The sequence below is a fragment of the Ipomoea nil genome, unplaced genomic scaffold, assembly GCF_001879475.1.
Source record: "Ipomoea nil cultivar Tokyo-kokei standard unplaced genomic scaffold, Asagao_1.1 scaffold2036, whole genome shotgun sequence".
NCBI lineage: Eukaryota > Viridiplantae > Streptophyta > Magnoliopsida > Solanales > Convolvulaceae > Ipomoea > Ipomoea nil.
This window is the reverse complement of record NW_017618464.1, coordinates 7208285-7230832: the sequence shown is the minus strand read 5'-3', so window position 1 is coordinate 7230832 and position 22548 is coordinate 7208285. Positions and strand designations below refer to the sequence as shown.

Here is a 22548-nt window from a genome sequence, read left to right as displayed (position 1 = left end):
GGAACTATTATATAGGAGTGAAATTTATCCATACATATTTTTAAATAGTAGTTGTGGATTTCCTTCATTCTCCCAAAATGACCGATACGGGACTTAATGGAGCTCTTTTACAAATAATTTCTCATGGATTTATTGGTGCTGCACTTTTTTTCTTGGCGGGAACGACTTATGATAGAATATGGCTTGTTTATCTTGACGAAATGGGGGGAATAGCTATTCAAATGCCAAAAATATTCACGATGTTCAGTAGCTTTTCAATGGCTTCCCTTGCATTACCAGGTATGAGCGGTTTTGTTGCCGAATTACTAGTATTTTTTGGAATAATTAGCGCCAAAAAATATCTTTTCATGTCCAAAATACTCATTTCTTTTGTAATGGCAATTGGAATTATATTAACTCCTATTTATTCATTATCTATGTTACGCCATATGTTTTATGGATACAAGCTATTTAATGCCCCCAACTCTTCTTTTTTGGATTCTGGACCGCGAGAGTTATTTCTTTCTATCTCCATTTTGTTACCTGTCATAGGTATTGGTATGTACCCCGATTTCGTTCTTTCACTATCAGTTGAAAAGGTCTCAACATCATATATACGAGTATTAGTTAGAACATTCTAAAAAGATAGATGATTAGGTGAATATGGCTTGCAAGTACGCTAAGTGGTATAAACTTTTCATTCTTGACCTCTTTAGAAATTATTCACTTACAGGTTTGGCATATTAAAGATATATAAGTCAAGTCAAATCTTAGGAGTATAACTAGAGTTGAATTAAGATTAATCTTATAACAGTGAAAATATTAAATAGTATAAGGGGGAAAAAATATGGACACTTGTGTATTATATATATTGGACAATTTTTGAGTAATTATATAACTTCAAACAATAATATTACTCATAGTCTCATACCAACTAAACACAACAGGTAATTTTAAATTTTTATTATCTTACATCACCTCTCAAGATTATTACCTTAGGTGATTTTACATTCCGTAAATTTATAAATGTGAAAGTATGAAAATGGACGAACCAATTAATAAAATATGGAGTGCTAGAAAAAGAACTTCATTGTACAACTAACATCACTAGTGTCCAAAAATATGTTGATACTTGATTTGGCTGGTGGAGGTATATATATATATATATATATATATATATATATATTATTGTAGGAATATATTCTGTTAACACTCAATTTTGTTGTTTCTCACTTGGAATGTTTTTATTTGATTATTATTGTTTAATTTGTTTTCTCTTTTAATAATTTCAATGTCTAGAGTATTTATCTGTTCACTTATTGAGTATCAATGTATAGATAAACTTCACAATCTATAATTAACTCAAAGCTAATATGTATAAAATCTGTAGTTAAAAAAAATAAATAAATAAATAAAAATAAAGTTACTGTCTGTATATTCTTGAAGTGAAAGTTGAGGCTACTAAATACCAACAAGAAGGTTATCTTCATACCACTTAGAACCACCCTCTAGAGTTGTGAATAGTAACCAAAAACGAGTGATGAAGTTGATGAAAGATGATTCTCGTACTTAAGCTGGATCACAAGTTTAATTCTTTTCTGATTATTGTTAACATCCTCTCAGTCAATCTCGTGATACAATTTTTATAACTTTTTAAATCCATTTCAATATTTGGCACCTCTCTATTGTTAATATGTGTTTGAATTATTAGTATTTACTGAACCCCACACCTCAGAAGAAGATAAAAATAAAACAAAAAACTGACCTGAAATTCAATTAGGAGGCAGGACTGTAAATTTGCAGGCATTGCTGACATTTGTCCTTCCCTTTAGCCAAAAAATCACGTCCCTTCACTTTCAGGTTTGGGTCACACTTCCCACACTGTTTTTTCTTGCCTGGAAACAGCTTTCAGTTATGAACTGTGCAAATCCCAATCTTGATCGCAATGTTTTAGACTTTTAGTCTGCCTTTAGTGGAAATTACTTTGAAATCAATGGTTAGTTCTCAACCATTGTAGCTGTTTGGACATTTCTGAGCTTTTCTTCAACGAGGAGGTCAAAAGGTGAAGACTTTTTCTTTTGTTGTTGATGGGGTGGCAAAGAAAATGAAGTTTGGCGAAATGGGTACAAGGTGTTTGATGAATTCACAGTGCTGATTTGAGAGGTGGCAGATTGTCTGTTGGGTGGCTTGAGAGTTAAGATGAATATGAGACAAAAGAGTGGGAAAGATAGGAGTTTGGATGCGGGAAAGAGGCTTGTGCTTGTTGCTGTTAAAGTCTCCAAAGATATCCCAAGAGCTGCTCTGATTTGGGCTCTCACTCATGTTGTTCAGCCTGGAGATTGTGTGAAGCTTTTGGTGGTCATTCCAAATCATAGTTCTTCAAGTATCCTTTCTTGCCTTTAGAACTGCTATATTTTTCTTAACAGTGATGTTTATACACATATAGTTGTTAGCTTTTGCTAAGAATCTGTTACCATATTAAATGAATGCTTGTGTATACCCCCAGTGGTTCTTGAAATTTAAAGGTGGATGCAACATCATCATACACATAACTATTTGATTACTGTTTCTAGATTTGAACTGTTACTGGGGAACAAAATTAGGTAGCAATAAATGCCTTTCTATTCAAGTGTTCCTATGTTTACAGAAGAACATAGTTGTTATTTGTTTCTTTTTCCACAGATTTGGTTGTTCCCAACATGTTGTATTTGTCTAGTCACTGTGCCTGTGATGGCATTCATGATTTCCAGAATTTACACTTTGCAGGTAAAAGACTATGGGGTTTCCAAAGATTTGGGAGTGATTGCACGGCTGCTCACTGGAAATCATTCTCTGGAACACGTCTAGATCAGAAGGATTACATTACAGATTCATGCACCCAAATAATGCTTCAACTTAGTAATCTTTTTGATCCAGATAAAGTGCGTACTTCCATCCTAATCTCTACATGTTCTTGCCATAGAGTACTCATACCTTCAATTTTATTTACAGATAAGAATGAAGATTAAAGTCGTTTCTGGATTAGACTATGGGGTAGTAGCTGCTGAAGCCAAAAAAACTCAAGTTCATTGGGTGGTGTTGGACAAGTAATACCGAGAATTTATCTATTTATTTATAATTTCATACTCGTACCGTTTTGATCCTTAGATGCATCTGGAATGAAAATGATGCTAGATCATGACGACAGCTGATAGCTTATATCTTCAGTGTCAATATAATATTCATATTCCAAAATGATTTGGCAGGAGAATGAAAAAAGAGGCGAAAAGTTGCATGCAGGAACTGGAATGCAATGTAGTTATGATGAAAAAGTCTCGTCCAAAGGTGCTTCGTTTGAATTTCATTGGATCACCGAGCACTGATGCTGAGATTATCTCTGGATCACAAATATCCAGGAAAAGTGTGGCTGAAAGCTCTGGTACCTGCAATCATATTCGGGTACCGAATGTGACTCCAGCTAGCAGCCCGGAGCATATATCGTTTACAACGAGTGATGCTAGGACATCCTCGATTTCAAGTGCAGACCTGGGAGCCTCTCCACTTGCTATCTCCGAAATCAATTGGGGTCTAAAGAAAGAGGGCTTTTCTCCTTGTTATCTGTTTGATGAATCTGACTCCGACACAGACAGTGAAAATCTGAGTTCTCCTTCGACAAGTATATCTTCCAAGCAATGGACGGCAGATACTTTCAGTTCACCCAGTGAACATTCAAAGTCCTTGAAGAAAGGTTCACAAAGATCCAAAAATAATATTCTAAATTTTACAGTTGAAGAGGATTTACAAGAGAAATTCTTTAAACTTGATCAAGAATTTGAAGTAGGAGCAAAAGGCAGACTCGCCATGGAACTAAGCAAGAATGTGAGAAAACTGGTATCGTTATCAAAAAACGCTCCTCCAGAGCCTCCTCCACTATGTTCAATATGCCAGCACAAGGCACCCGTATTTGGAAAGCCCCCGAGGTGGTTTACATTTGCTGAGCTTGAAACTGCTACCCGTGGGTTTTCTCGAACTAATTTTTTGGCTGAAGGTGGATACGGTTCTGTACATCGTGGAGTCTTACCAGATGGCCAAGTTGTAGCTGTGAAGCAATACAAATCTGCTAGTTCTCAGGGTGACCGTGAATTTTGCTCAGAAGTGGAAGTCCTGAGTTGTGCTCAGCACCGGAATGTTGTGTTGTTGATTGGATTCTGTATAGAGGACGGAAGAAGGTTGCTTGTTTATGAGTACATTTGTAACGGATCCCTGGATTCTCATCTTTATGGTACGTCCTTCTCTACTCGAACATGTTCCTAGTACTTCTCCATATGCATGACTAGGGATTTTTACTGCCAATAGCTCCTATCTAAACTGTCTTCTATAGGTTAAAATTTTTGTGAAGTTTATGATTTAGTTTGGGAAACGAGCAATAGTTAAAATTTTGTCTAATGCATGTTGTTTCGATTATTTAATGCAGGGCGTAACAAAGATCCATTAAGCTGGTCCGCAAGACAAAAAATTGCAGCTGGAGCTGCTCGAGGACTGAGATACCTTCACGAGGAGTGCAGAGTGGGGTGTATTGTTCATCGTGACATGCGGCCTAACAACATTCTTCTTACTCATGATTTTGAGCCATTGGTATCTCTTCCTCTTTCTATACTTTTGGAGCATTTTCTTGACATATTTTTTTACAGTTATTCTGAATCAAGATTGATAAAGTGAAAATACTATTTGTATATCATCCCATCAATTCTTGCTGTCGCTGTTAATTTTCTTCGTATGAAATGTAAATAGGTTGGAGACTTTGGACTAGCACGATGGCAACCAGATGGAGACTTGGGTGTGGAAACAAGAATAATTGGAACATTCGGGTAAGATTCCTATAATCAGCCTAGCTGCGTGTTAAAACTATTAGCAGTAATATCATATCCTCATTTTATAGGTACTTAGCTCCAGAGTATGCTCAAAGCGGGCAAATAACTGAAAAGGCGGATGTGTACTCGTTTGGCGTGGTGCTGGTGGAACTCATCACAGGAAGAAAAGCTATGGATATTAACCGTCCCAAGGGCCAACAGTGCCTGACCGAGTGGGTATGATCGAATGCTCTTAGCTCTGCTATGTTCATACATATCTGATTCTTCTGTTAAAGCAATTAAGCATTGATTCCATCTTTACTTCCCCCAGGCACGGCCTTTACTGGAAAAGCATGCCATTGTTGATCTTGTAGACCCGTTCTTAAGGAACCACCGCTATTTAGAGAAACAGGTTTATTCCATGATGCGGTGTGCAGCATTGTGCATTCAACGAGACCCTCTTTCAAGGCCTCGGATGTCTCAGGTAGGGAACCGGGAACCGGGAACCGGGAACGTTACGTTAACTAAACTTGACATTCAGAACACATATATAATAACCGATGCATTTGACCTTTGCGCATTTAGGTACTTCGGATGCTGGAGTGTGACATTTAGTGGCATTCAAGAAGAATTTATGCTCAGGAGTCAGGATGGATGCTCCACTGTCTATGCTGCAGGAATATATATTCTCCTATGAGACAATGGAATGGGAATCCAATGAAATGGATAAAAACAATCTTAATCCCTTTGTTGTATAGTTGTGTAAATTCTAGTATGGGGGTTATTTTAGCTCTTTAATTTTTGTAGAAAATGTTAATCTGGTATTTTCATGCAGCGATGAACTGTAGTATATGTTAGTATATGGTTAGAGGTGTTGAACTTACATTAGTTTAATGTGAATTTTTGTGGTGTAGAATTTATGCGTTTACTTTTTTTTTTTTTTTTTAAAGTTACTGGCCCTATTACATTGTAGTATCTGTTCATATACTTTCTCAACCTACTGAAACACAAAGAACCAATAACGCCCCCACCAGGACTATGTGGTCTAATGGTATCCGGGTTGGACTTCCATTTGGAAGATTATGAATTTATGCGTTTACTTATATTTTACCATTGGAATAAGATTCAAATAGACCATTGAAGTACACGCAAAATTATAATTTGGTCATCTAATCCAAAACAATTTTACCATTGGAATAAGATTCAAATAGACCACTGAATTACACGCAAAATCATAATTTGGTCATCTAATACCATTGATTCATTGAACAATCTAAAATTATGCAATTAAACTAAAACTAAGTATCCCCAGGTTGCCAAGACCTTGTGGTCTAATGGCACCAAGGTTGCACTCTTATGTAGTTATGAACATATACTACATTGTAATACAGTCATTAGTAGCATTCAAAAAAAAAAAAAAAAAAAGTATCCCCAGGTTGGAGATGAAGACTCTTGAATTGTTTAGTCATTAGTGACTCAGTATAATTTTGCATGCCCCACGACTGGGGTTCAAACTTATGACTATCAATTTGAATGGGTAAACAAGATGTCATCACACTACATGATACTTGGCAATTACAGTGTATTTAAATTTTGATGAGTTGAATTTGTGATGGAGAGGAGAATCAATTTAAAATATCAGTTGTTTCTTTCAACCTCCTGAGAGAGAAGCCTTTTTAGTTTTTAAGATGGTACAGTATTCAAGAGATGGTGACTAATGATTCAGCAAACTTCCAATTCTCGTTTAATAACTGTGACTATCAATGAGCTGTATTAAAAGAATAATCATTGTGTCTGGAGAAAATAGTACACTTGTGGGTATTATTCTTGTAAGTTCACATGTTCTTATGCAGTAGAGGTATTGAGTGTTCATTTTCAAAAGTTACACATTGAATAAATTTCAAGCCTAGATAGATTGCTGTCAACATAGTACGAAAAAAAAAAAGAGAGAGAGAGAGAAACTTGAAATGCAAAAATGATGGGGGTTTTCATTGAATGAAACTAATTGAATCCACATAATGGTAAAACAAAACACCAGTTATTTACATCAATAGGGAATTGTTGACAATAGGTTTGAGACATATATAGAGGAGAAACTAATGAAACAAAGTGATGAAAAATGGGAAAAATATTGACAATTGCAACTTAGATGGGGTAGGGAGGGAGGGTTAGTGAGTTTGTCCATTGTCAATAAAGGCTATCACCTGAAACAAAATCCTACAAACCGCGTACACTAAGAGAGTTAGAGATGTATACAATTTCTATGCACTCTAAGTTCGAATTTAGATGTGTCAACTGTGTCCTCAGCTCGGGAGCTTGTATATTCACAAAAGTGTGGTTCACACTTGGGCACCTCACGCCCACCATTGCATAACAATGCCAACACCCAAAATCTGAGATTTGCTGAAACTCAGTAGTTTAGTTTTTTGTTTTGTTTTTGTTTTTTTTTTTTTTTTTTTTTTTTTTAATTTCTTACTACTTGAATTATATCACGAATCATGGTAGCCTTGGACCAAGACTGTAATACGCTTAGCACTGTCAGCATGCAGGAGATCTCCTTTTGATCCAATCTGGATGGAAAAATCATATCCAAGATACCAAAATCTTTTTACTCACCCAAATGATTCTGGGACAATATAATGAAAACACTAAGAATTGGTAGTTGAAAACAGATTTTACCTCATTTGGGGAATCAGCTGAAAACCACCGTAGCTGAACTCCAAGATGCACAACAGCAGGAATCAGTTTGAACAGTAATGGAGTTGTCACCTGTATAATTATTTTGTGAGCTACACATCATAATATCTCATATTCTCATAACATGCATAAAAGAATAGAAAAGAGAACAGTTTATATACCAGGCTAAGAGCTGTTGTGCCTAGAAGCAGCATGTACAATTTACCCTGCAACCGTAACCAAATTTAACCACACATCTAAAGTTCATTTTAACAGAATATGCACAAGCCTAACATAGAATATTCCTCCCTGATACTGCTTAGGAATAATAGCAACAATATTACATACATTTTTTAAAACTTTAGTTTGAGCCCACAAACAGACTGGAGGAGGTCAGCCAAAAGAAGTACCTCAACCAGATGAAAATTGGAAGCACGGCTCAGAAGAACAAATGCAAACTCCCCAATTTGAGCCAGAGACATTCCAACCTATAAGTCAAGCAACATACTCTTTAACACACCTAAAACACAAACACTTTAGCTTTCATATTTAGTGAGGATCAAGAAAATAAGGCATCAAGTCAAGTAGTCAATAAAAACACTTACAAGAAGTGAAGTCTTGTTGTTGTAACCAAAACATTTGACTACTGTTGCAACCACAATAGTTTTAAACACGATTACCATAATAACAGAAGCCAGTAAAATATCAATGTGATTCCACAGAAAATGAACATGGATAAGCATTCCAATACTGGATAGGAAAAGAGCAGCAAAGAAATTCCGAATTGGCTCAACCTACAACAAAATGATGGCATAATTAAGATAAAAGGGTAGCAGGAAGCTCTTAGATAAATATATAGATTTGGTATTAATGTAGGAATCTTTTCAATATATGTAGTGTTTTGAATGGGTTATTGGACAATATTTGTGTGAATTGCATCTCTCTCTCTTCCTGTTTGGTCATCACTGAAAAAGTTTGACCATTCCATGGGTTGTTGAATAAAGAAATGAACAGCAAAAACTGGAAAATAAAGGCAACACCTGATCAAGTGTATGTTGAGCAAGTTCCGTTGTTGATATCATCACTCCAGCAGCAAAAGAACCCAATTCAAGGCTAAGACCCAGCTTATCACTACACTGACATGATAAACAAATCCATTTTATACATATGTAACCCATGTCCATTTAAGACACTACGAAATTCAATATGAAATCTGAGTAAAATCATTCATTGAAGAGTATTTAGGTCTAGCTCAGCATACTGTTCAAACAGCATGTGTTGATGAATAGGATTAAAATTTAAACATAATAGCGAAAAGAGACCGGCAATCACAAAAAGAATGTAAAGGATGTAAAATCTGATGATGAACTGATTAGAAGTAGGAAAAGAGACAAACCCAGGCAACAATCAAGCAGAAAGCAACAGATGCCAACTGATATAGTTCATGAGTCTGCAAATATTTCAGTAAAAAGGTCAAGTAAACTATTAGTTGCAGCCCAAGGATTATTAGGTAGATAATGAATTACCTGTGATGATAGGCCTATCATCAGCTTAAGAAACCTAGGTACCAATGTCCGGCAGAATATTGACAAAATGCTAAAAAATGCAGCCAAAGTGACCAATCTGTAACCAAAAAGACATTGGTCAAGTCAAGGACATCATAGGCCTAAATAATTTGAGAGCAGCAAAACACCTAATGTTTTCACTGTGTGTTTTTTTCGAAGTCAAACTTCAACAACTATTTCTTAGTTCTTACATTTTTCCCATGGACATCAATCCAGGAAGAACACCAGAAGTACCACCCAGAATTGGAAGCAATGCAAATAGCAAACCTACCGTACAATCCTGACAGAAGAGTCCACTTTAACTTTTTATAAGCAACAAAATGTCAGCATGTAAAATAACCTAAAACATTTCAAATTTAGTGTATTTGTTGGTAAAAATTTAGATACAAACAGTTTTTTTTTTTAAATAATAACAATAAATGAGATAGAAGCAAAAGTAGCAAGGAAAGATGATGGTTGATGCAAACCTGTAGAATAAGGGTTCCAATGGTAACTTATAGAGAAGCAAAAGTAATAAGGAAAGATGATGGTTAATGCAAACCTGTAGAACAAGGGTTCCAATGGTAACTTGTCCGTAAAGCGTACTGATATTTTTTCTTTCCATCAAAAATTTCAATACCTATAATTAAAAGGCACATAATGCCTCAATAGGTTAATAACAAAAGCAACTATAGCATAACAAGAGAAAGAATACATGCAGACTTGTACTAAGACAGTTATTAATGTTTGCCTCAATAGGTTAATAACAAAAGCAACTATAGCATAACAAGAGAAAGAATACATGCAGACTTGTACTAAGACAGTTATTAATGTTTGCCTCAATAGGTTAATAACAAAAGCAACTATAGCATAACAAGAGAAAGAATACATGCAGACTTGTACTAAGACAGTTATTAATGTTATAGGGATCATAAAGCTGAGAATTTTTTTCCTTTTGTAGATGTCTCAAAGCTGAGAATCTTTGAGAAAATTAAGAAGCATAGTGACATTTAAAACAGAAGTATCTTAAGGTTTCTTCTAGAATCAAACAAATGTTAAAATTGTAAACATATATACCAGACATCTAAATCCACTGAAACAATACATCTTTTTCAAAAAATCGTCAATAATTAAAGGTTCACTATGTCACAATAATATTGAGCCCTCTCCTTTTATCAAACCTCATTCAAGGACATTAATACATTATACCGAACCAGATTTGATATTACAAGCTTCCATAGATTTATAAAGGCAATTGAAAAGAAATATAGTAAATCAATGAACTTGCCACTGCTGTTGAAGACATTGACAGGAAGACACCAACAAAAACACCCTCAGATGCTTCTCCACCACATAACTGCAAGTATCAGAAAACATCATTAGGATATCTGAACTAATTAGGAACCAAAATATAGCAACAATATTCAAACAATGTTTTCAGGAATATAAAACAGCACACAGATGAACACCAGTTATAGTATTTTAGCATCATTTGAAACTATGAAGATTCAGCACAAACAGACAAGACATCAGGACAAAAAGAAGGTATATACCAAGGCCGTTATCCCGCACAAACACATGAAGAGACATATCTGGAGTAAGCCACCTAACAATGCAACAGCTCGAACAACACGAAGCTGCACTTACAAAATTCAATAAATTAATATTCCATCTCAATTTGTATAATAACAAAATCTCACAGTTTGAAAAGCAAACCCAACCTTTGCTGTGGAAAACTCTAATCCCAATGCAAAAAGAAGGAAAATAACACCAAACTGGGCAACCGTTTCTACCTGAATGACAAAACTATCAGGCACTAGAAATAGAACTAGGATGTAAAGCATATTGTAATACCACACACTGAAGCAAACAACTTAAACAGAGAATATTAGGAGATAAGTTGAAAAAAGTTAGACATTAGAGAAGTTCTATATGTCCTTGCAGACAATAATACCTATCTAATAGACCCCAAAGAAGAAACAAATATTGCAAAGTGGTTCACAGAAAAATCTGACAATGGAGAACTCAATTCAAAGTACTTATTCAATTCTCACAAATTCACCCAAAAAATACCATGATTTAATGTGATTGATCATGTTTTGCAGACAATTTTTCTACCAATTGTTAAAAAGAAAATAACAAACAAAAAACATACTTGAACGATTTCACTAACAAAGTTAAACCCTCCAGGTCCAATAATGGATCCAGCCAGCAAATACCCAGTGATTACCTGCAGGAAAGCACATAAAGCACACTTCTTAGACATAAGATGGTAATTATTGATTTTTTGAAAAAGGTAGCCAATCATCAAAATGCAAAAAAAAAAAAAAAAAAAAAAAAAAAAAAAAAAAAAAAAAAAAAGAAATTATAAATGAAAATTGAACAAGAAAGCATGCTTCAAATGTCTGGATAACACAGAATAATAGAGATCAGACCGGTTGTCCAGCACAAGCAAAGGCAATGCCGCCACAAGTTGCAGAAACAATCACAACAACAAGATCTGATATTAATCTGTCAAGGGCATCCAAAAAAAAAAAAAAAAAACAGATTAGAAGATGAGTTACTACATACAATAAGTAACTTTTATTGTTCCTCTTTTGACTCATCAGCAAGATAGGTTAAAAGGGCTAAGTGAGGAAACTAACCTTAGATCTAGCTGCAAAACAGGAAATTTTGACTTCGGATTGGACATGATAAAGACATTGTCCTGAAAACAAATTTCAACACTGATTCATGTTTGATGCCTTTCAAAAATATTAGAGTACATAATCATCTCTACCCACTACTGCCAGGAACAATTGCACAAGCAAAAAACCACAAAAATAAAAATTGAAAAACACAAGTAACAATGTTAATTATGTTATATAAATGAATATGGAAGTGCCTTTTGATCTATCAGTGTCGGTGTATCTTCTGCTCCAGTATCCTCCAAGATGAAAACATCATGAAACTGAAAGGACCTAATACAAGATTCCAAAGGCATCAGCTATACTTGGATCTTTAATCTTTTATCTTACTTAGAAGACAAGAACTTCAAATTTTCTATAGTAGCATAGTAGTAAACCAGAATTATGCTCTAGTAAGGGAAAGTTGTAATATCCAAAGATTAATGGCAGGATAGTAGTGCATACTTTTCTTCTTTTGTGTCATTCTTTTTGGACTTGACCCTAGCAACGGTTTCCAGAACTGCCTGAAAAGATAGAGCATTTCAGAAACAAGTATTTTACTGAACACAGTAGACTAAAAGGCAAAAGAATCATAAATATAATTCTTTAAGCTTAAAGTCTTGTTGAAGAAAACAAATAAACTAAGCCTAATTTGCTAAAAATGTAATAAGTGAATCGACAGACCTGCTGCTCTGCCACACTATTGTTGAAACTCCCATGATCAGTTACTGAATCAAAAGAACTGTGAGTAAATGACTTAAATCAAAAAATTAAAATAATAAGAATAATAAAGTAGTAGAAACAAGAAGTAGAAGATAGATACACTGTGGGCACAAATTGTTCAACTATTTATGGAAACATTTCAATTCATATCAGAATTAAATTAAACACTAGAACTAAAGTATGAAGGACTTTTTGCGAACATTTTCAGCCAGCGACAGCAAAGCAAAAGGTTAAATTCGACGAATTTTTGAAACAAAGCAGCTCACCCAAATTACCAAATTTCAGCAATTCGAGAATCAGCATTGCATGCAAAGGATACGAATTGTACAAGCCCAAGCAAGGAAAATGCAGAGATCACGAAAATGCAGAAAAATTAAGCTTGGGAAATTTCACTAACCATCGGTCTGGTCATTTGTCTCGTTGAATTCCTTCTCCAGAGCTCGATCAAGAATGTCCGCGAAGCTATCCTCCTTAGATCTCGCTGCCAACGAAGTGTTCAACCCCGCTCTTCCATTAAAGCCGTCGTTTCCTCCTGGGAACTCAGAATCTGCGGCGGAGAAGACGAGAGAGAGCGAGCAAAGGAGTGTGAGGAGCACGAAGAGCGCTCTCCGCATTCGCATTGCGAATTTTTAGAGGGATAATTTTGTGACCTTCAGGGCTTAAGAGAGAGAGAGAGAGAGAGAGAGAGAGAGAGAGAGAGAGAGAGATATATAGAGAGAGAAAACGAGAGATTCGTTATTCGGCTGGAGTAGGTGCGTAGTGCAGCAGCAGCCGGTTAAAGGCAGCGAAGCAACCGCCGTGGAGGGCTTTACGTTTCACGATGAGGAGGATGATGACGGTGGTGCGGTTGAGTAAAATGACAAAAAAGTCCACCTATCTTTTACCCCTCCAATTTCGATACGCTACTTGCGATCTCAGTCAGTTGCTCCAAAAGCAGCAAAACGCGCGACTTTTGTCCCTCATGCAATTATTTTTTTTAATTTAATCACAACATTAAAACTCAGCATTAATTACATAAATTTTTTTTTTTAAAAAAAAAACTTTATTATAAAATGAAGAGTAACGGGTAAAGCCAAACTAATATTCATTATATTATTGTTTTTTATATATATTTCACTATTATAAGTTTATCATACTTTTTTCTATAATAAAATTTTGTAAATGATGTCATATTAAATGAATATAGCAATTTTAATCAGAAAATTTTGCATTTAAAAAAATTTAAAAATGAACTTCACATCAAATGTTATATTAAATAATTAAATAAAATCACTTGTAACAAATATCTAATTATGAAATAAATAAAGTTAAGTGACGTAAATTTTAATGCAAGTATACAAATTATGAATTTTTATATTACGTTGATGATATAATTGTGGTATATTTTTTAAATAGTAATTTAAGTTGTCCAAATAATGAAGCCTAATAAGCATATATCTAATATATTACCACTGCCAGTGGTCATTATAACATTATTATGAAAGCTTGATAGTATAATTAGTTAAGTTCAGCTTATCTACTTGATCGAGAGCTTATCGATAATATATCTAGTACATATATATAGTTTAACACCATGCTTTTATCCATCTTGCATTCTACTTGGTTAATCATTCATCTCTTTTTTTTGTCCGATTACATTAGAATAATTATGTGTCTTACTTTTAAAAATATAATTTTTAAAATAATATTTATATTATTTTACACTTTTTTATTGAAAAAGATATTATCACATGTACAACAATAACTAGTTTTTATTTGAAACCAATAATTTTAAATACACACACACACAAATAAATAAATAAATATATATATATATATATGTATATATATCACTGCATTTAATTAATTCAATATAAATCAATTAACTTATAAGACTATCATTATCCCTGCAAATCTATCACACCTTCTAAAATAGATTTCACTTTCAGTTTATATTATATATAATAATAAAATAATAAAAAAGAAATAAAAAAAATATGGTTTTACGACAGCTTTTGTTGCCTTTGCTGTTGCAAAACTAAAGTACAAAAAGGCTAACGAATGACAACCTTTTTTATACTTAGCAAGCTTGTTATTCTTGCAAGTTTGGTATATACTTAGGATTAAATAAATAATAATAATAAAATTATAAGGCATGCCAATTTATCTTGCAAATGGATAATTGACTGGGATAATTTTAGTCTAAATGATTGAAAAGGTAAATAAATCTTAAAATCATGTCATATATAAATTTACAAAAAATTCTATAAATAACAAGTGATGATAATATTTTTATAAATAGTGAAATTAAAAATATTATTATATTTAGAAAATATTTGGCTTGTTTGGTAAAATAGTTAGCCTATCAACTAATTTTAGTTTATTTTACCATGTTTGCCTTAGTTAAACAATCAATATAAGTGTTTTGATTAATTAGTTTTTTTGTAACAACTTATTGTTTCAAAATGCTAAAATTTAAAAAGCTACTCAAAAAAAAAAAAAAATTTCAAACAACTTTTTTTAAAAGTCATTTGCATGTAATTAGCCATCAGCTAATATCCAATTTTTCAAACATCTTTCTACAATCGGGTAATGCTATGAACTAGTTACACTCGTTAATTCAATAAGCTAACAACTATTTATCAAACACCTCCTATATCTTTTTAAATAATAATAATAATCTTTTTTTAATCATTGACAGTGTAAAATTTCTCCTAATTTTATGTTTTACTCCGTAATAACAAATTTTGATTGGCATAAATTGATTGATAATGAAAACGGTGCGACCACGCGATACACGCAACATAGTTTTACGGTATTACGGAGTATGGTCAGCTATTAGTGTACGGAATACGGAGGTTTGAGGTAGTTAGATTATCAATTAGGTGGTCTGGTCAAAGGGGTGCGGGCAAGCAGACTAGAACTAGTTTTCTATTGAAAAATTTTCTATTGTTTGTGTACTTTGTCTGGAGGTTGAGATCCACCAAACCATTTGAAAAATCCCATTCAAATCAAGGATTGCAAATATGACAGTTAAGTTTCAACTTTCACGCCCTCAATATTTAATTTCGGAGTTAATTCCAGTTTTGGTCATAGATTTATAGGTGATAATCAAATTTTAGTCTTTTTTTTTTATTATTAGAACATTCATTTTTGTCACAGTATTATTGTGACATAAACAATTTTGATCCTCTATCAAAAAAAAAATCATTGAAATTGCGTTAAATACAAGAGCATTTCGCTCTTCAATTATAGATTTTTTTTCAAAAAATAAACATAAAATATAGGAATAAGGTTCAAATTGGCCACTGAACGTAACCTGAAAATGCAATTAGGCCACTGAACGAAAAAAAACTGCAATTAGGCCACTGAACACTCCAAAAATGTGCAATTTCACCTGATAGCAGGTTACCCTCAATTTTAGCAGGTTATCTGCTTACGTGGCAGCTGAGTTGGCATTTTTAATAAATTTTAATTAATTTTTAATAAATTTTAATAATAACTTTTTATTAAAAAAAATTTTTAACAAATAAAAACGACTTTATTTTATTTTTTATTTAATTTTTTCCAATTTTTTATAAAATTTATTATTAAAATTAATTATTAACAATTATTTAAAAATTATTAAAAATGCCAACTAAGCTGCCACGTAAGCAGGTAACCTGCTAAAATTGATGGTAACCTGCTATCCGGTAAAATTGCATACGTTTGGAGAGTTCAGTGGCCTAATTGCACATTTTTTGAGTGTTCAATGGCCTAATTGCACTTTTTTTTAGTTCAGTGGCCTAATTGCATTTTCAGGTTACGTTCAGTGGTCAATTTGAATCTTATTCCTAAAATATATAACGGGTCAACGCACTTTGCATTAAAAAGATCAAAATGTCATTCTATTTAACGAAATTTCAACGATTTTGTTGATAGAGGACCAAAATTGGCCATGTCACAATAATACTATGACCAAAAGATGATGTTTTGATAAAAAAAAAAAAAAAAAAAAAAAAAAAGGACTAAAAGTGGACTGTCACCTATAAATATAGGACCAAAAATGAAATTAACTCTTTAATTTCGTTACATTTTGTCAACTTTTTAAATACAATTTAATAAATGTCCATCTATCTCTAGGTTAGAGCATTATAGTAGTGACCTTGTGATAATTTTTAGAATGAGAAAATTTTATTTTTGATCCTATGATTATTGAGGTGTTGTTAATTGCAGTTTATGAATTTTAAAACTGTCAATTTAGTATCGTAATTATTCAATTTTTTTTTTTAATTTCAGATTTTCAGTTCCTTCGGTCAAATTAGTGGTGAAAAGTAGCCTGAAAATTTTAATAGTAAAATAACAAGGACAATTAGTCTTTCTAAATTGAAAGTTTTGAAACTTGTGGACTATAATTAACAATACTCCAATAGTCATAGGATCAAAAGTAAAATTTTTTCTTTTTAGAATTAAGGTCAAATAGGTCATCAAATTATACCTGAAATTGTAATTAGGTCACCCAACTCAAAGAAAGCTACAATTGACCCATCAAACAATTCCATTTCATGTAATCTTACCAATTTGCCAATTTTATCATTTTTTGGGCCGAAAATACTATGCAAACTCCGATTTTTTACTTTCAACTTCTACTCCCACTCTCAAATTCTTGATGCCAACACTTTATGGAGACTCACATGATGAAAATAGTTTATCGTTGTTTGTCACTTCAGAAAGTAAAAGTAAAGGCTCGAATTTGGGAGTATACATAGTAGAACTCTTTTCAACCAGTTAGCATTCCACCTAGACATTCACGTGTCTTTTCTTTATTCGCTGCAAAACACCAATATTCTTCACGTGTCTTTTCTTTATTCGTTGCAAAACACCACTATTCTTCACTATCGCCTTCACCGTCGTCGCATCAATTTCATCTCAATACATCCAAGAAGCTCACAAACTCCAGCTAAATGCAGTGTCTAAACACAATTTTCAGCGTTAATAGTAGATCCATCATTTACCAAACATGGCCTATGTCACTCACTATCCAGCTTATAGCTTATATTGGTATCTTTCATTCCGTCTCAAACACTTCCACAATTTTCTTTGGTATCTCCACCCTCACAATCTTCTCTCTACCGGACTTGGCCTTCGCTTTTGGACAACCATATTTGCCACACCCCTTACTCCACTTCACATCTATCTCCTTCTCTTCTACCTCCCCACGCTTCCTCCCTTACAGCTCCAAAATCCCGACTTTGTCATTCTCCGATTCTCTATGTTACAATTTTTCACTTCGACGACACGTTGGTCTCCATTAACGGAGTAAAAGTCTCTTAAACTCAAAATTGTAACATGGAGGTTCATTTTTCGCTTAAACTCAAAAATTTTCAGTTATACTCCCCATCGATTTTTATTTGTTCTTTAAGTTTTAAATTTTTTTTTTTTTTAATTTCTTCATCGAAATTGCCGACTTCAGATGCAAATTTCAGCCATTTCGCAATTACGCAATGCTCCGTGGTGCTGAAATTGAGATGTCATATGATAATGGCTTCATTTTTGGATCTACACTTGTTTGATTTTCTACACCGTCTTATCAGGTGTGTTTGAAAATTTGAAAAATAACTTCTGAAAAATGATTTCTTTTTTTATATAAAATATTTTAATTTTCATTGTTTAGTTGCAATTTTAAAAATTGACTTTGATGTGTTTAGTTCATTTTTTGATAAATATACAAAATTGTATAATTAAACATTTGAATTGTTTTGTTTATTTAGAACATAATAACATTTATTTATATTAATAATATAAATGGTGGTAGGTAGCAACGGTGATTGTGGTTGGTCTAGATGAATGGTTTTCAGAACAGAAGCTAATAAGCTATTCATATTGGTCAAAAATGATGTCATTTTCTTTTGTATTACAAAAAAAAAAAGAATACAGAAACAGATGCATATATAGACATAAACATGTCTCCAGGGAGATGGAACACTAAAACATGCAATTACACATTGCTTCACCTGCCCGCTGTTGCTAGCTTTCTCGAATACACAATGTACATGGGGTCTGAACGCCCGGGGTTCGGAGATATATCCACACCCTAACAGAAAACACAACAGGCTAATAATCATTTCTGTAAAACCCAAAAGATTGTTATTTCTAGGCCTGAATCAACACATTTGGCAAGTATATCAAACCGATTCTTATATCTACACCTGCCCTGCATTGTGTTTTTCTTGAACTTCATCCGACCTCTGGCTAGGATTGCTTTGTTTCTTTGATTCTTTATGGTGTCACAAGTTTTATACAAATCCTAATTAAAATCGTCCTTCTGAATCAATCATAAAGACTACTTTTACATCAAACTTAGCTTGTCCTATATCAGGCCATTCTTAACGACTGACATTTTGCAAAAGCCATTTAAAGGCAAAGAACGCTAATCAAACTGTACGTGAAACTTTGTGAAAATATTAGAGAAGATGAGAATTGAAGTAGTTACCTCGGGAGGTTCAAACCCTCCAGCATAATGGAAATATGACCCTACTATCAAAACATGATCAGCATCTCCGGTTGAGGTCCATATTGATATTGCCTTAGTCCAAAAGCATCGGTTTGAGAAACTAGTACACATAAACGTCCCACAACTAAATACGGGGTTTCCACTACAGTGTAATGCAAGGTAAAACATATATTGAAATCTACGTCTAAAGAGAAAATATATTATATTCTTCGTCAACTAGTGACAAGGCGGGAAATTTCTACCTCATAATCGCAACTCCTCCAGGTTTAAGAACCCGAGACATCTCTTTGAAAATATCAATAGGCTTTGTTAGATAATCGACGCTAACCTGCAAGGTATAACACTCATTTTAGGCAATACAATTCCCAATAGCACAATCTCAAAACCAAAAGATCACAAGGAGAAAATTAAACTATCCTATTTCATTTGTGCCATGTAAATCAATGAGGTCTCGTCTTGAAACCCTCCATAGCAGAGAGAAAAATATATATGCACTTGAAGTTGAATATATATTTTGTTAAACGAACATACCACATTGGTAATGGCATCAAAAGTGTTATCTTCAAACGGGAGCTTAGGATCGACATTCAAATCTTGCACAACATATTCCGTTAGTACCTGCAGAGTTGACAAATGGAAGTGATACTCATAAAGAACAAAAGTTAAACAACTATCATTACTAGCCAGAAAAGAAACACAAATGAGAACCAATCTCACAGCGCCCATTTCAAAAATTTTTGAGTATAATCTTACTGGATTTCGCTTTAGCTCGTCTCCATTCATGCCCATTCCAACGATTTTTTCTTGCTTATACCCTGCAGGGTAGTGACTGACCTAGATAAAACGAAAGAAGCGTAACAGGTTAAGATCAACTAAGTGTTTTAACGAAGACAATCTCAAAGCGAGAAAAACAAAAATCTTACCCAACTGCTACACATATCAAGGATTGCTACTCCTGGGGTATTAGCAGGAGGCAAAGCCTCTGAGTAATATCTAGTAAGTGCAGCAATGGCAGGATCATCAATGTGTGTCACAAAACGTGGCGCTTCATAGAATAACGAATCCGATGACCTGGAAGTTTCAATTTAACCCAACTAACATAATTACTTCTCCAAACTTCAGGGTGGTATTCTTAATCTAAAGTTCTCATCAAAGACATCATTTTGAGGCACTGTTACTCAAAACATTTCTGATCAATGGTTTTGTTTTGGACAAACTGAATAGTAAATTTTGAGGGAATTTACTCATCAAATCGCTGGAAATCCTCTTCCTTGAAAGGGAATTGCTCAGGCCAATCCACATTCTTCAGCACCTATAAAGTAACAAGGTTAAAATCAATGCTTGAACAAATAGAAGATAGAACGGGGCAACCCACCCAAGTTAGTCAAACTGTAATAACCACAAAATTACAAGAGCAACAATGACTTATTAGCCTTCTTGGTTTGAGTCGGTAAACTACAACAATCTAAGCTGATTTACCTTATTATGATTCTTTATCGGTTAGAGTGTGGGGTTTACTCAATGCATAACAAATTTATATTCTTGTGATCTATTGCAGGTTAGAGTGTGGGGTTTACTCTTAATTAGTGAGTAAGGTTTCCTAGGATTTAAACAAATGAATTCTACCCTTTCAATCCTAAGCTGTAACAAATAAGAGCTCCATTTACCTGCTCAATTGCGCCTTTCTGTCGAGCATAAGCCATGAAAGATTTCCCTCCGAGATTTGCAGCCATGAACTGAGACCAAAACGACAACCCGGTTCCTAAAACCACCCTGCGAGTAGTGTTGTACCCAAAGACTCTTCTTTTCCCGACAACTACTCCTGATGGTCGAAGAACATGATTCTCAGAAGCGAAATTAACTGAAATGGCAGTTGTCGCAGGTAAAGAAGGGTAAACGCCGCCCAAATTGGGTATCTTGCTTTGTAATCTGAGACCAAATCGGTTGGCCATTTTCTTGGTTTTTGAAAATATATTCGTATGGATTTTATGCCAACATTTCTTGTGTGCCGTTTTGGGTCATTACTCATTTCATTTGTGGTGCGCGTTTACGTTACGTGGCAAAATCTTTGTCAAATTCACCTGCCAGTCTGCCACCATAGATGAACCCAACCTATTGACTTCAACTTCAAGTTGATGGTTTTAATTGTCTCAGTGTATACAAACTGAATTAATTCTCGTTTAGTGCAAATGTTTGAAAGAAAATATTGCGATAAAAAACGCAGAAACATTGATAGATCGACAACACGATGAACAGCTGTGTGAAAAGAGGATCAATGAATGTGAGTAGACGAGTAGTAGAAAGATCGAGTAACAATCATCATTTGTCCTCACAACTAGTATCAAATAATCTGTACACAAATAATATATTTTTAATATATTAAAATTGTACATTATATTCAAGTACTAAAAATATATTATTTTGTATATTGTAAATTTAATACACAAATAATGTATTTTTTTATGGTTCATATTGCACTGTATAGACTGTGATCTACACAATTATTATAGTATTTCTATCAAACTTTGCAGATCGAAGTCGTCGGCATTTTGTTTGTTTATTCTAAAATAATTACAACGATATAAATATTATAATTAAAATTTACGCTCTTATTTAGATCTGTCACACGATTTCTTTGTAGTGTGATTATCTTTTTTATTAGCGAGTTATTACACAATAGTATACATTCTCAATAATTTATTCAATATAATATATATTCTCGAATAATAACTTTGCGTTTCTCTTATTACTTTGAAAAAATATTATATATTTTAAGATGACGGTCAAAAACATGAGATTCTAAAAATTATTAATGTTCTCATTCCTAGCATTACATTCCACCTTAAAGCAATTGACAAGTTAATAGTCTAATTAAACGCCTGCACCTTGACCATCAGCGATGAATAGTAGAATGGCAAGATATATAGTTGAAAGAGTAAATACCCAAAATGGTCCCTCGGCTATAGCTAAATTCACAAATTAGTCTTTGACTTTTAATTTCAACCAATTAAGTCCTTAACTTTGCAATGTTAACACAATTTGATCCTTTGTCTATTTGACCATTTGTTGACTGGGCTTTTTAGGATATATATGTAATTTCATGGTCCATCGTCGGTTTTTTAAGATTCCGGTTGCATTTCTAGACCGCACTGTTACATTTAAATCCATTGACGGCGATGCATCCCATGCCGGAGAGATTATAGCTTTTGATAGATAGATCGCCGAAGTCCCTGGAGTGGCTCTTCGAGAAAGCCATGACTCCAAGCGATGTAGGCAAGCTGAACCGGCTCGGGATCCCCAAGCAACAAGCGGAGAAGCACTTCCCCCCTCCGAAACGGCGCTGTCACCTCCAAGAGCGTTCTCTAAGCTGAACCGGCTCGTGATCCCCAAGCAGCAAGCGGAGAAGCACTTCCCCCTCCGAAACAATTATGTCACTTCCAAGAGCGTTCTCTTGAGCTTTGCACGTGAAACTACATATATATCCTCGAAGATCGCGGTCAACAAACAGTCAAATAATGGATGACCAAATCCTGTCAAAATTGCAAAGTTAAGGACTTAATTGGTTGAAATTGAAACTCGGGGACCAATTTGTGAATTTAGCTATAGTCGAGGGACCATTTTGGGTATTTACTCTAGTTGAAATTATATCCTTAATGTTG

The 22548-nt window shown here is 34.0% G+C and overlaps 3 protein-coding genes across 8 annotated transcripts; 1 reads left to right on the top strand and 2 right to left on the bottom strand.

The window, feature by feature from the left end:
* Window positions 1-1758: 1758 nt before the first annotated feature.
* LOC109148078 (inactive protein kinase SELMODRAFT_444075) lies at window positions 1759-5724 on the top strand. The gene is made up of 9 exons (XM_019295836.1): window positions 1759-2362; window positions 2746-2900; window positions 2971-3065; window positions 3225-4240; window positions 4433-4593; window positions 4750-4826; window positions 4898-5045; window positions 5140-5292; window positions 5394-5724. The coding sequence occupies exons 1-9, from the start codon at window positions 2179-2181 to the stop codon at window positions 5421-5423; spliced, it is 2019 nt and encodes a 672-aa protein (XP_019151381.1). The 5' UTR covers window positions 1759-2178; the 3' UTR covers window positions 5424-5724.
* Window positions 4716-20994, bottom strand: LOC109148081. Its single transcript, XM_019295846.1, has 10 exons — window positions 20557-20994; window positions 20134-20201; window positions 19813-19960; window positions 19643-19723; window positions 19421-19507; window positions 19132-19217; window positions 18869-18989; window positions 18396-18469; window positions 14340-14345; window positions 4716-4728 (listed from the first exon to the last, which is right to left on the bottom strand). Exons 1-9 carry the CDS (start codon window positions 20839-20841, stop codon window positions 14342-14344), a joined length of 954 nt encoding a protein of 317 aa, XP_019151391.1. The 5' UTR covers window positions 20842-20994; the 3' UTR covers window positions 4716-4728; window positions 14340-14341.
* Window positions 6804-13321, bottom strand: LOC109148079 (K(+) efflux antiporter 4-like). Of its 6 annotated transcripts, XM_019295837.1 has the most exons (22): window positions 13130-13319; window positions 12815-13092; window positions 12379-12422; window positions 12160-12218; window positions 11913-11988; window positions 11674-11735; window positions 11464-11539; window positions 11184-11258; window positions 10750-10821; window positions 10582-10665; window positions 10317-10385; window positions 9591-9668; window positions 9241-9329; window positions 9011-9107; window positions 8881-8934; window positions 8525-8620; window positions 8090-8278; window positions 7895-7972; window positions 7667-7711; window positions 7488-7577; window positions 7270-7378; window positions 6804-7228 (listed from the first exon to the last, which is right to left on the bottom strand). In XM_019295837.1, exons 2-21 carry the CDS (start codon window positions 13035-13037, stop codon window positions 7298-7300), a joined length of 1737 nt encoding a protein of 578 aa, XP_019151382.1. In that variant the 5' UTR covers window positions 13038-13092; window positions 13130-13319; the 3' UTR covers window positions 6804-7228; window positions 7270-7297. The 6 variants fall into 6 exon arrangements, 5 of the variants coding, with proteins under 5 accessions (XP_019151382.1, XP_019151385.1, XP_019151384.1 ...); XM_019295840.1 differs by having other exon boundaries at window positions 7267-7378; window positions 12815-13319; XM_019295839.1 differs by having other exon boundaries at window positions 6804-7225; window positions 7267-7378; window positions 12815-13319.
* Window positions 20995-22548: the final 1554 nt, after the last annotated feature.

Bases quoted from the DNA above. Each gene is read 5' to 3' on its own strand.
- LOC109148078 (XM_019295836.1), top strand. From the start codon at position 2,179: ATGAATATGAGACAAAAGAGTGGGAAAGATAGGAGTTTGGATGCGGGA. The intron at 2,363-2,745 runs GTATCCTTTCTT...TACACTTTGCAG, and splicing joins TCCAAATCATAGTTCTTCAA to GTAAAAGACTATGGGGTTTC. The intron at 4,241-4,432 runs GTACGTCCTTCT...TATTTAATGCAG, and splicing joins CCTGGATTCTCATCTTTATG to GGCGTAACAAAGATCCATTA.
- LOC109148079 (XM_019295840.1), bottom strand. From the start codon at position 13,037: ATGCGAATGCGGAGAGCGCTCTTCGTGCTCCTCACACTCCTTTGCTCG. The intron at 11,989-12,159 runs GTATGCACTACT...ATCTTGTATTAG, and splicing joins AATGACACAAAAGAAGAAAA to GTCCTTTCAGTTTCATGATG. The intron at 7,712-7,894 runs GTACTTCTTTTG...TTACGGTTGCAG, and splicing joins CCAATTTTCATCTGGTTGAG to GGTAAATTGTACATGCTGCT.
- LOC109148081 (XM_019295846.1), bottom strand. From the start codon at position 20,841: ATGGCCAACCGATTTGGTCTCAGATTACAAAGCAAGATACCCAATTTG. The intron at 19,961-20,133 runs GTAAATTCCCTC...TGAAACTTCCAG, and splicing joins GATTTCCAGCGATTTGATGA to GTCATCGGATTCGTTATTCT. The intron at 18,470-18,868 runs GTAACTACTTCA...GTTTTCTGTTAG, and splicing joins GAGGGTTTGAACCTCCCGAG to GGTGTGGATATATCTCCGAA.